This window comes from Anas acuta, chromosome 1 (assembly GCF_963932015.1).
Source record: "Anas acuta chromosome 1, bAnaAcu1.1, whole genome shotgun sequence".
Taxonomy (NCBI): Eukaryota; Metazoa; Chordata; class Aves; order Anseriformes; family Anatidae; genus Anas; species Anas acuta.
The window spans coordinates 131234678-131248307 of record NC_088979.1 but is presented as its reverse complement, the minus strand read 5'-3'; the positions used below and the strand labels follow the sequence as shown (position 1 = coordinate 131248307).

At 39.5% G+C, this 13630-nt stretch overlaps 2 protein-coding genes across 7 annotated transcripts in view; one reads left to right on the top strand and one right to left on the bottom strand.

Moving 5' to 3' along the window:
- Nucleotides 1-13630, top strand: part of TTLL12 (tubulin tyrosine ligase like 12) — a 34143-nt gene that overhangs the window by 8612 nt on the left and 11901 nt on the right. For all 6 annotated transcript variants that reach the window (XR_011089107.1, XM_068656758.1, XM_068656748.1 and 3 more), the window contains 5 exons: nt 5107-5279; nt 7147-7345; nt 8251-8410; nt 9062-9195; nt 13114-13190. Coding sequence is in view for 5 of the 6 variants with exons in the window: in XM_068656726.1 (XP_068512827.1) it covers nt 5107-5279; nt 7147-7345; nt 8251-8410; nt 9062-9195; nt 13114-13190 (743 nt within the window). In the remaining variant the exon portion in view is untranslated. The remainder of the gene's footprint in view (nt 1-5106; nt 5280-7146; nt 7346-8250; nt 8411-9061; nt 9196-13113; nt 13191-13630) is intronic.
- Nucleotides 3760-13630, bottom strand: part of TSPO (translocator protein) — a 38852-nt gene continuing 28981 nt past the window's right edge. Inside the window, exon 5 of the mRNA XM_068656916.1 lies at nt 3760-3977. Within this exon, the coding sequence (XP_068513017.1) occupies nt 3852-3977 (126 nt within the window). The 3' untranslated portion in view covers nt 3760-3851. The remainder of the gene's footprint in view (nt 3978-13630) is intronic.

Sequence of the window (13630 nt, the reverse complement as noted above, 5' to 3'; positions counted from 1 at the left end):
GCACGCCCCGCACACACGTGAGTTACCCACTGCAGGTGGAGGTGGGCAAAGGGCTGTGTCCCAGGAGCCACCGTGGCTAGCTGCGTCTCTCGTGTGTTCACTCTGCTCTGTGTGTTCCTGGTGTAGGTCAGAGCTGCCCAGCCCTTCTGAAGAGCAGGGACAGCAGGGAGAAGGTTTTGGCTGGGGTTAAACCACTCCCAGCAGCACGAGGTTTGTGTTGCACAGCATTGTGGGGCAGCTGTAGAGCGTGGCTTTTTGTCAGGATAAATTTTGGGGAAGCTGTCAGCCCTTGTAAGCTTGTCACCACCCAAAGATGCATCCATGTAAATCTGCAGACCTCTCTTGAGGAGGACTCCCTCCTGCTGTAGTCCTACTTAGGCACACCATCACTTTGCAAGGGCTGGTCTGTTTCAGCTGAAGCTGACACCAGGAGGAGTCTGTGAAGTAAAGAGGCTCTGTACACCAGCACAGAGAGTCTCTTTTCCCCCTGTTTGTTATCTGGAGTATCTGGAGTAGTGGGAGAGCTGTGGGGGGTCTGGAGGAGTCTGCCTGGAGAGGGAAATAAGGGTGAGGTGATCTTGCAGTCATAGAGGAAGAAAAAGCACTGATGAGAACTTCAGGGTATGGGGAGAACAGTGTGGGTGGGATACAGGGGGGCACCACCAGCAGAAGTGGGATGGTGTGAGAAGTTTGGACATAAAGTGCAGGACAGTGGGCAAGGAGAGGAGGCTGTGGCTTAATACACTCATACAAGTAGACTAACTTCTCATTACTTGGATGCTTTTCTTCCCCATCTCAGCTTTAAAGCTGGCATGGGAGGGATGCATAGAAAGACACGATACAGCACAGTCAGTCAGGAAGATTTGAGTGTGTTCCTGGCTTTCTGACTGTTGTGTCTCCCTCTATTAAGAGGGATATATGTGTCTCACAGAGAACATAAATCTACATCAACTCAAGCGTGTGCTCAGTCACAAACTTCCTGTAATATTATACCTCTCTCAGCAAGGATGTGTACAAGTGACTTGGAGCAGGGAATATGCAGTGCCCTATTTAAACAGAAGGGTAAGAGAAGAGACATACTGGAACAGGATGAAGTAGAAGGCAATATAAAACTAGTAAAGAAACCCAAAATTGCAGGCTTTTGCACTACCATATGCCAGTATTAGAAAGCTAAACACAGTTGACAAACTGGATCACTGATTGTGCTGTGATGCAGCGCAGGCTTAAGGTTTGTGTCCTGTGGCTGAAATCTGTGTGTGTTGTTGGGGGGCCATGGAGTTTTGAGGGGGAAGAGTAGAATGAGGAAAACCATAGGCAAAAGGATATGGAGAATACTGGGACATCCTGGGAAAACTGCATTGAGGAATGCAGTAGACTGGGATGAGCTCTTGAGGAGGTAGATACAGAGTTGTGATATGTTATGACTGGAGCAGCAGCAGTAAAGACAGCAGAGGAGGTGAAGGGAAAAGATTAAAGTGTTTTGGGGCTTTAGGTGAAAAGTAACTGGGGAAAAGAAATCAGTGAAATGTTAAGCATAGTATTAGCTCTCTTGCTTCATGTGTGAAGGTGGGAGGAATTCTTCATCTGTCTTAACCTGTTGCAAAGTCTTTCTAGTACAGAACTTGGAAAACTTGCATTCATAACACAGATAATATCATCTTACATACCTCCAGAACCCAGCCCAGGCAGCTGTTTTACAACCCACATGTGCTTTGACGTACAGCACCCTCCTTCCTAGCTATATGCTAATGCATAGAGAAGTGGAGGGTTTTTTCATTTTCCCTCATCTGCTGGAGCAGGTTTCCTTCTGAGAGCATTGTGTAACTGCAAATTAAACTGTTCATCCAAAACATGGTGTGTCTCCTAGAGCAAGAAACCTGCTTTTATTTGTTTCTTTATGTAGTATTAACATGCAGTACCTCTGGGAAGCAAACTTATCTGGGTTTCTGGTGCAAACCTGCAAGTGTAACAACTTACGCTCAAATTCTATTTCCAATATAGCGGTTGTTTTCTATTTTACTGGAGAAATCTCATGTATTTTGGTTAGCAATACATGCTTCTGTGGCCTGCATAAGTCTGGGAAACAGTGTTTGCATCTAATTTTATATGTGATCTCTTCCTTTTCTCTTCAAGTTGTATGTGAAGTGGCAGGCTCCTGCGCATTGCGGCAAGTTTTTTGTGGCCTTGAGAAGTTACTGTCAAAGGACTCCTTAGAGTTTTTTGTCAAAGTTTGAAATGAAGGCTTCTAATTGATTGTGCTGCATTCCTTCTAACAATTAATGCTATTAAACATGCTGTTGCTCACCAGGCTACCATGGCCTTTGCAGCAGTTTGCAGTGTGCCTGAAAGGAATTTGCTGAAGATGCCTGTGCTTTCTAATTTTGTCATGACATGTGTCTGCTTTGTTTCACATTGTCTGGTTCACTAGGTTTGTTAGGTTGGAACTGCATCTGAATAGGGAGAGGCAGGGATTTTGCCCAAGCATGTCTTGCTTGCAAATAGCTGTGCCACCAAAATGTATTGCTACCCCTTTGCTCTTGTCTTGTAGAAATATTACTTAATGGTAGAGTACTTTGTGTGAGTTCTCCCTGTTCTGCTTCAAGCAAAAGGTTATGCTTTTCAAATCAGTGGTGGGACCTCACACCGCTGATTTTTGTCTTGAACAGTTTAAGATTCCCTTTAAGAGAGCTGCTGAGTTGGCAGAATGACAGGATTGACTTTTTTTTTTTTTAGCATAATTCTGCTGAAAATTAAAAAAAAAAATTAAAAAAGGTATTAAAAGTGGAATTTCTGGTAGGCCATTACGCTTTTTGCTAAATAAAACTGATGCAGTATTGGAGGGAGAGATCAGATCAAGACATTGGCTCAGAGGGTCTGGAGTCTCTTAGTTCCCAAGCGCTGAGTTGGTATTTCATGAAACATGCAGCCAACAACTTCCTTGTTATTAGTATTCACTGTGGGTGCGTGGTATATGGGTGGAGGCTACTCTGGGAGCCAGCAGCAGGCTGGCCCCACATACCTGTGCTGCCAAGATCCTAGTGACAAAACCTTGTGTACAAGAAGCATAGAGGCCCACCGTGTAGCAGGTGTCAAGTGGACTCCAGTGAATTTCACTTGTGGATTTAATTTCCTACCAATGCTAGTTGTCTAGCTGCTGTTTCTCCTGCCAGCTAACGAGCTCCATGGGGAAAGCTCTTGATCTAGCAGCAGGAGCAGCAAAGAATCACTTGGTGGGGGGGAGTGGCATGTCTGTGCCCTGATGTGCTCTTTGGCTGCCTGCCATGGGCAGGGATTAGTGCTCATGCAGAGAGCTGGCTCTGGAGGCTAGCCCAGCTGGGAGCCAACCTGATGGATGTCAACTGTGAGCACTGCTGGCAGCCACCCACTGAAGGATGCCACGTGTTGCTGGGACCTGCCTGTGGTTAAATCAGCTTGGAGTGCCTGGGAGTCATACAGGCAATCGAACAGGGACTTCAAGAAATGTTGGTGGCTGTTAGTGTAACAGCAAGAGGTCGTAATATTGCTTGCTATTGAGTAATAACCTTTTCTAGCAAAACTGGAAAGCTAGGAGTAAATTAGAATTGGTAGCTAGTTTGATGCTTGTTGAAGTGAGTGATGCTAAGTTAGCTATTAATTTCTTAATAGTTGTAATTTTAGTCTCCAGTGAGATGGTTGCAAAATAATTTTATTATATATAATAATTTTTTTAAAAAGTACGTTTGGAGTTAGCCAATGCATTGTTGGCATCTTTTTCCACCCCTCATACCAAAGGAAAATACTAGCCCTTGATCCTCACAAGTTGCAGGAACTTCTTCAGCTTGGGTGCTGTAACTTGACATCTGAAGTAGGTGTCATTTCCTTGCTGCTCTCCTTGGGCAGCTATCTGCTTTATCTAAGTGGCTTTGCTTTACAAACATAGGGTTGAATTCTTCACCATACAGCTGGGGTTTAGCAGAGTTTATCATCTTGGAGGAACACTGTTGAAAGAAAGAAATAAAAGCTTGTTGCTACCTCTGGGATTTTCCAGCTAATAAGTTGTCAATGTCTAGAAGTAATGACTTGAAATAACGATGCATTAGGGACTTACCCAGGCTTGACATATTAAACCAGTACCTCTAGAGGTTATGTTTCTAGGTCTTTCACCTTCCCAGTTACCTTCTAATGAGGTTACATGGAGAATGTGCTATTAGGAGGTCTGATGCCTCTTTAAAAATTATGTGTAAAAGGCCTAATGATTTGTCTGCTCCTGTCTAGTTACGTAGTTACGTAGTACAACTGACTTAGCAAAATAATTCCCTTTAAAAGGATTTGAAAAAGCTTCTGAGACTTTATACCAGTTTCTTCTTAAAATTACATGTCTTTTTTGAAGTCAGAAAAGTTGTAAGTAGCATCTTGGTTCTGCAAAAGGTATACAATCACACCATTTGGCAAGATTTGTGACAGAAAGAAAACTTGTGTAGTGGCCTACTCAACTTACGTAGGTTTTTAATCAAGTTATTACATCTAAAGTGGAAAAGAATGCAAACCCCTTTTAGCATATTGGTGGAGGTAACTGTATAGACTTTAACTTGCAGCAGTATAAGGAGTCTTTCAACTCATCCAGAGGTGAGTGAGCATATGCAGTTCCCTGAGTATGGAAAGAAGAGGAGGAAACACATTAACGTGTCATAACTGGTTTAGAACTTGATTGGTGAAACCTTTTTTCTTTTTCAGGGATCCTAATATACTCAGTGTGGTTCTGGAGCCTGGGTAACTCCTGGCTCTGTTGGGCATTACGTGCCATAATATGGAACTACTTTTGCAGGAATTAAATTGCTTATTTTAGCTAAGTTTAACAAAAATACTCAGTCCTCATTTTCTGAAAAGTCTGAGGAATTAAAGTTATGGACAATCTGCCACTGTTAGGCAGAGAAACTTCCCAACAACTAACTCCATTACTCTACTAAAATGTGAAAGAATGAGTGCTGTAGTCCATCTATCTGTTAAAAATGCAATAAATGACAGGTTACAGGTGAAATTTGTGTACAAGTGCCTTTCAGTACTGCATTGTGCATTTCATGGTAGTGCCCCAACTAAATGTTTGATACTCTGCATTTTCAATCTCAGGTGTTTGATGCTGGTGATTACTTTGGGATAATGCAAGTAGAAGAGGTAGATGAGGAAGAAGAGGGTGAAAACATGGAAGAAGAATTGAAAACGAAACCAAATCCTGGAAATGAGCCTTGTTTCAAAGTTATTGTAACAAATGAGAATGGGCTTCAAGCATCCAATCCTGATAGGTGAGTAGTGATTTCAGAACTGGAAAACTGGTCTTTGGTCTTTGAGTGGTCTTAAACCCTAAACATTTGGAAATCTTTTTTTCACTATGAAACATAACTGCTTGTTTCAGGAAAGGTAAATAATCTCCATGCTGTGAAGCCTACCTTGTAAAGAGTATCTCTCATAATTTAGTGTTAAATTATGAGTTAAGAGTTTCCTCTTTAAATTATGCAGGAAGATGCTTATAAATCAGTTTTATTAAACAGAGAAAATAGAGTAAAGGCAACCTTAATGAGTTCTGTAGGAACTTTGTATCTGCATGTGTGCCCTTGGAAGAACACTGAAGAAATAACTGTATCCTCCACAAATCTCAAGCTAAGGTTATACTGAGTAACTTCAGTAATGATACATAGCCTATTGAATTACATTTTAGCCACCTGAAAGAAATTTAAGTATGATCATGTGATTGCATCCTATGCATACATATATAATTGAATGCATCAAGTTACTGTTGGTTTTCTTCAGAATCAGCTTATCTGTCATGAACATGACATTAGCATGCATCTGTAAAATTAGAAAAGTTGCATAAGATGTTGTAACACTCATTTAATTTCAGATGTAGAGGAGGTTATCTGTCATACATTAATAAAAAATGAAATTAAGTCTAAACTCTGCTGGAGGTCCAAACATAATCATGTTCAGCTATATATTAAAAAAAAAAAATTGCTAGACTCTTCATACTTCCTAGGTTTGGGAGTTTTAGACTTCGTATGTTTACCTAAATTTAGCCTTGGTGAATTAAAAAAACAACTTAAAGCATAGGCATCTGCCTTCACGTGCCTGCTGTATCTGAAGTCTTCGCCTAAAAATGAGAACACATGTAAATTATAAAATTCAAAAGAGCTCATATGATACTCTTGGGCTTCCTTGTAGCATTCAGACATCTGTTTGCTAGCTGAGACTTGAACTAAATTTCCACAGAGCATGACCTTAGCATTCTCTGGAGTCTTTAATTTTAAAATTAAAGGATGTTTCTTCATTATCTTGAAACTGAGATACAAGAACTGTTCAATGATACTCAGCATACTTGATAGTTGACATGTTTTTAACTTACTGAAAACTGGGGAGGGGGGTTAGCAAGTAGAATTGAGATTTTTCTCTGGTGTGATTCAACTAAGAGGATATAACCAACATGTGGAGAAGCTTCTGTTTAAATGACTAGGCTTTTGCTGTAAAATCATGCAGCTTACACAAGGAATAAACTTGTCAAGGAGAGGCATACCAGTTATGTATGGTTTTGATTTAGTTGGTAATTCTTTTAAACGATGCTTTTTTTTTTCTAGGGGGGGGAAAAAAATCCAAAAAGAAACAATCAAAGACTGTAAAACTGTATTATTTTTGAACTAGCCTACTATATAGGCTTCTAATGATCACAACTTTCCACATAGTTTTAAAGAATTCATGGCTAGCAAGGTCTTTGAATACTTTTGCAAAACACTGTATTTACCTTCTTCAGGCAAGAATATCAGGTTGATGCAGTGGAATTAATAATGGTCAAAAAGAGCAAGTCTTGTGTTCCAGGATATTAAGAGGAGCTGGGCTAACAAACTGAATATCCTGTTCTGTGTTTGCTCCTTATTTTCATAGAATTGCTAACTAATGTACAATAAACTTTCTCGAACAAAAGCAATGTGTAAGTTACTACAGGGAAGTTGTTCTTAACCTGTAATGTCATGATGTGTACTCAGGGAGTTACTTTAGGACTAACAGAATACTTAGTTATCAAACTGTCTATAAGGACCTGTAGCTCTTATTCACAGAAGAAAAAAAAAAGGCCATTTGCATTTAAAAATATACTGTTGTAATGCTACCAAAATTTTCTTTAAGCATTTTCCTCATCGACCATGCTTGGACATACCGTATTGAACATGCCCGCCAGCAGCTGCTTCACGTACCTGGTTTACTTCACAGAATGGCAAATCTCATGGGCATCATCTTTCATGGAGAGATCCCAGATGAGGGCAGTATTGAGCAAGTGTTGCAGGAAATGTGGAAGTACAATCAGACCTACCAGCTTTCTCAAGGAGTGAGTCTCTAAAGCCTAGTTGGGATGCTAAAAAGCTCTGCATAATTGTGAGTGAAGACATTCTGGTCTAGGGGATTGTTGTGATAGCTTTCTTTTTTTTAATCATTTAAAAAGCAGATTTGAGCAGTACATCTCAGTCTTTCTACCCTGTGTCATTGTTTCCCATATTGTCATGAGAGGCTTATGGGTCAGGTGAAGTTATCTGTGTTACCACACTTTCCTGGAAGACAGTTAATTCTACCTATAGTTGAACGTGGCTTCTGATTCCCTTTCTGGCACTGAACTCTTTGAACAGCTTAAGTCTAATCCCCATGCCTCCATTTCTGTATCTGTGAAAGGTTGACTGTAGTGTTAACAATCAATTTAATGCTTATTCATTCATTCTGGGTTTTATCATAAGTGTTGGAGGTAGGAATGCTTTGATGCAACCTCCAGTCTCACAGCTAGTTGTGGTAGCATGGGGCAGCTCTGCTCTATTTTATTGCCATGGCTGTGGACTTCAAACTCCTCCTTGTAGCAAACTCCTCTAGTAGAAAGTGAAGGAAAAGTAACTATATGAGAAAAACAGTATTCTGCTGCTTTAACTCCCTGAAATGACTTGTTTGATACAGGGGAAGTTGGTCTGGTAAGCAAGATACGCTTTCATAAGAAAGAGGATGGTACTGTGCCATTGAGTTGGGAACTGGCTTGCCAAGCTTTCACAGTGCCTGGATTCTAAACTGCCTTAGTCTCAGATTTGCAGAGATGGGAATGTTACTCTGTACTTAGCACCTGCTCACAATCTTGAGTAGAGTAGGAAACAGAGAAATGGTGTAGAGAGTACTGCCAGTGCTTTCTGTCTTGCAGTGCTTTGCTTTTCTAACAATTGCTATGTGCAGAATGTCTCATTCTGTTTAATTGTTCAGACTGCAGAGGAGAAGGTTCCTGTCTGGTACATTATGGATGAATTTGGATCACGCATTCAGCATTCGGATCAGCCTAGCTTTGCAACAGCACCGCTATTTTATATGCCTCAACAAATTGCTTACACTGTTCTCTGGCCCTTGAGAGATCTTGAAACTGGTGGTAAGCATGTGTCTGTTGAGTCCATTTGTTTTTTAATGTCCACAACAGAAGTTATGCAATATTCTTATAAATAATTGAGCACTTAACAGCACAATAGGTACTTCAAGACTAAAATGACTCCATATTTCTAAAGCTATCAAATTTCAAAGTTCTATCTGATATTTCCAGCAACATAATTTGTGATGTCTACCTCCTACCAGTCCTTTATCCATCAAATAATGTTCGTGTTTTATTGACAGAGCACTTAAATCTTGCATCACTGCCTTAGTGAAACTACTGCTTCACACATCCAAAAGTTTAAGAAAACTTCTTTGTTTGTGTTTGTATCTCTGAGTCAGTCAAGCACTTGAAGTGGAGAAATGCCAAATCAACTTTGCCTCTATCCTTAGTTGGAGGCCACCTTATGCCCCTATCATGTAGAGGGTGTGATTATGTTCAGCTGTGTGATTAAACTGTTACGTCAGCTAATTTGGGATTAATTTCCGTATCCCAGGTAATGTACTCTTAATATAATTCTTTAAATGCAAAATTAAATATAATTATAAAATTTGTGGTATTATTAACTGTTCATCTGTCGTGTGTTGAGGTATGAGGAGGATTTTAAGTGGAGAATGGAAGGCTACTCCTCAAAGACTCCTTGTTTTGCTGCAGATGAGGTGACTCGTGATTATGCTTATGGGGAAACAGATCGCTTGATCAGGAAGTGTGTTTTGTTACCATGGGTACCTGCTGAGGTATTGGATGTCAACTGTTTTACCCCAGAGCCATCGGATGAGCATTACCAGGTATGAGTTTAACAAATTTCATCTTTTATACCTTTAAAGAGACAGTGTCTAAAAAACTTTCAAGAGTTCTGTTTCTTTTTAGGCTAGAAGATTAATTCAGAATTTAGGTACTAACTAAAAAAAAAAAAAAATAAAGCATAGTGAGACAAGAAGTATCTTGCATGTAATAAGCAATTTTTCAAAACTGAAGCAAATCAAATGGCTTATAATGTTACTGCATTATTGCCTGGTATTTTTAATGTAAGCACAGTGCAAGGCATTGCCTAATAGGCTTACCCACTGGCTCTGTTATTATAGCACTTCTAGCATACCAAAATGAATCTTTCTATAATTCAAGACTGACCAGGAGTGGTTATACTTTTCAGCCTGGTATTCAATGAATATGGTTCAGAATCACTAAATATTGGAGTAGCGACAACATAGTATATTACTTTTCCTAATGTATATGGAGAATGCAGCATACTGTTCTGTGGTACATAGCAGCTATACAGCAGTGTTATTGCTAGTCTTGACCCCCTTTCTGCTGTCACACATGTACCAGTTGCAGTTATTGACTCGTTTTTCTCTTTGGATACTGAGAAAGAAATGGGTTTATATTGTGAATCATCCATGTAAATGTGAGATTTTGATGACTTTTGGTATAAAGCCTTGTAGTTACACCTGTGCAGTGTCAAGTGAAAAGTATACATGTAAACAATCTTCTCCATGTCCTTGTAAGAAATTTGATGCACCTGTTATAATGTACTGATCTAATCTGTTTTGAGCTCTCCTTTCTACCAAGGGTTTGTGATATTTTTAAGAATATGAAATAAATGGTGCTTGGAATCTCCTTTTCATGAACCAAGCTTGCACGAGAATCTTTTTTAAGAAGGCAGAAGTGCAATTCCTGATGCATACAAGGATGCTGTACTGGCTGCTAACAGTGTTCAAAGTGCAGCTTCTCAAGATGGATCTGTGCCCTATACACTGCCTGCTGCTTTTGATGGAGGAAGGGCAGAAAATGTTGGATCCAGTTTGTTATTAACTAGGCAAAAATGAAGTTAAGCTGCTTCTGTCAAGTAAAGGTATACACTCAGAACAGCTAGGCTGTTTTGTAACCCATGTCAGATTAATTGGTTGGGATTTTGCACTTTTTGGAAGCAAGATAGATGTAAATACTTTGTATTTACAGATGAGGAACAATTGACTTGTGAAAATGGGCTCTACAGTCAGTAAGATTGTAAAGTAGGTATGTTTATTCAGCACTGGGCAGCACGGGGGGTAGTCCCGCCAAAGTCGTGCCTGCCTGACACGGCAACTTGCCTTGGTTATATTCAGTAAAGAGTTACATATGCATGAAGTCTCACAATATGCCTATATAGGTATATACCTGTTATATGCCTATAACAGGTATTCATAACCTGTCTCCGCTTTGCATTAAAATTAGTTCCAAGGAGTCGTTTCCATAAGCTCCTCCCATCTGCGCTTGTGCAGTGTCACCTGGTGGTGGTTGTCAGGGGTCGTGGGGATGAAGATTGACTCTTCCTCATCAGCGCTAGTTGACCTCTTGTCTTTGCACAGACTCAGTTGCTCCTTGGCTTTTGCCCATCTGCAGGACCAGTTTCTACCAGTTTCTTAAGATAGGCTCACACTCTTATTAGGAGACTGACCTTGGTAAGGGGCCTAAGACTTCTTGCTTTAGTTAATTTGCACAATACACCATACTTAGCAAAGGCACTAAGTAGCATCCTATTTTAATGCCATCAGCGCTTTATCACTACTTGACAAGATTCTCCTAACTCTCTCTCTCACAATGCTCACATAATTCTGGCCCTGTAGATGTTCTCTTGGCAAAAGCGTCTGTATCTCAGATAAGGCAGTCTTCTGTGTGTGTTTTTTAATTCTGTTTTGGGATGATCAGTGCAGGCTAAAGAGCTGTGTGACAGATGAGCGACATCTTCCTTTCCCATCCCACCTTGAAAGCATCTCTTCAAAGCATAATTTTGTCTTTGTTTGTGTCTCTGCCTCTCAGCTATTGAGATGACAAAGTGTTTATGCTAGAACCATACAACAGAGCTCTTTTACTGTAGAATTTTTTAGCTGTAGATTATAATCTTAATATGATGACAGACCAGTGAAGAATAATTTGGTGCACACTCTTAGTTGCCTTGTCTTCACATAAGCAGAGCTATATGCACAAAAATTTGCAGACTATGTCAGTGTTAATAAGTGAGACAACAATTTTGCAAGGAGCTTTAACTGTGTGAAGATCTTTATGTAGGTCATACTGTTTCACAATGACACTTGCTGCTACCTCTGTACAGTTTTTGCATCTGGGAATGTTTCACTCCCGTGTACAAATAATTACTTGTTAAATTATCTATGTTGTTTTTTTCAACAGGCATGCTACTTTTCTGGTTCTCATTTTTCTTTAGATAGAATCATAGACTCAGAATGGTTTGGGTTGGAAAGGACCTTTAAAGATGATCTAGTGCCCATGAAATCTGAAAAGTTTCAATCTTTATAGAAGAATCAGAGAATTATAGCAATATTGCAGATTAACTTTCACCTGGTTTTTGTCCTATTACCAAATTCTGTTCTTCAACACAGACCACAGAGTCTGTTACTTAAATGGTACTATGAGTAGTATGATTGGGCAATGATCGCAGAAAGCAGAGTCAAGTAGACATTTTCTCACAAAGTGTCTGGGATGGAAGAAATACCTCTTGGGAGAGTATTTGCTGTTCTGCAGTGGTTCCCTAATTTGAATTTCAGGATAGATGTTAATGTTCTGTTCTGAGAATTTTAGTCTTCTCTTAAAAGTACAGGCTTCTTTCTTTATCTTAGGTGACTCCAGGAGTTACTCTGTGTTTGTACTGTCCAGTCTATTTTTAGAAGATCTCTGATCAGGATTTGCTTTTATTTATACTTTCCTGTTAAATAGGATTATATTCTCTGTAACAGCCTTAAAGGTAGAGTGGGATGTCCGTGGCTGGACAGACGTTTCAGCACTGCAGCTTGCATGGTCAGCCTGTGGCAGCCAGAACTCAAAGAGCTGTTGCAGAACAACAGCTACTTGGGTTTCTTCCATTGCACTTGTCCCATCCCAGAGTTTTTGTAAGCAACTTCCTACATCAGGATAGTAGCAGTGATTAAAATGTGTTTTTTTCATCAGAGCTGTAAAAAGCAGAGTGAGATGCATGCTTACTGTTGAAGATTGCAAAAAGCCTTCTGTTCAGTTTTACAGGAGCAGAACTTCCAGCTTTCTGTGCCTTTTTTTTTTTCAGTTATCTGTAATAAAACATACCTAAATGGTCAGTCTTCCTTCCATTCCCTTGGAATTACAGTAACTTTCTTTTAGTGTGTGTGACTGCGTGGTTTGGTGTTTGGATAGCGTTGATAAGCCCTGGTCTTAAAGCCATACCTCTTGTTCCTTCTTTATCATTAGCCTCTTACTCTGATTTCTTTCTGCCTCTGTTCTTGTACTGACTCTCTTTCTGGTCATTACACGACATAATACTCTTCTCAAAATGCGACTTTGGAGTTCTCTTGAAGCAGACAGGAGACTAAGTAAGCCATGTAGATGGACTGTAATTTTTACTGTGGCTACAAATGCACATGCACACTTGTATTTTAATATTTATATGAGGATAAGGAATTACAGAAAATTATCCTTAAAGTTTTGTAATTTGAAAGAAATTCAGTAGGCTTTTGCTAATAGTAATAAAAAAAAATGGGTGAACACTTAATCGTGTAGAATATTTTACCTGTAGTTTTTCTTTAAAGACTGTGTTAATTGTTTTTCAATCACTTCTATAAACTCGATTATGCACACGTTAAAATTCATTTTGGTTTAAGTTGCTGTTCAAAGTTGCTGATTATTGTGATGTTTGATCCAAGACTGCCCACTTACTGTAATTCATATTAACTTTTTTTTAGGCAATTTTAGCAGAAAACAAGGAGAAACTGCCTATAGCAATAAACCCACCAGTTTATGACAAAGACAAAGTTTTCAAGTACGTATCTGCAAACAAAATGCTTTCTTGCCAAGGTTAAGTATAATAACTGCAGTGTACTCAAGTAGATCAGCCTTTCTAGCTTTGAGCAACAGAGGCAAGTACCCATTTACCATTCTGACTTATGGGTTCTTCTTCTTAGACTCTTTGGGGTAAATGGATTGTCACTTACAGAATTTCTGGGGGGGGAAAAAAAAAAACAACTAATTTTTATTAAAGTGCCACCTTCTGGGCAAAATAAAAGTTGCAAAATGTTTTCTTTAATGTTTGTTTATACTAAGGAGTATAAAGTATATAAGAGACTAAAGACTTCTGCTGCAGTATAGCATGTGACTGTGGTGCAGGTGCTTTTCTTTGTGTTAATATAACAGACTAATTCCACACCTTCTGATGAGATTGTTAAACAGGAACCATGTCAAAGCCTGTTATGCTTAAAATTG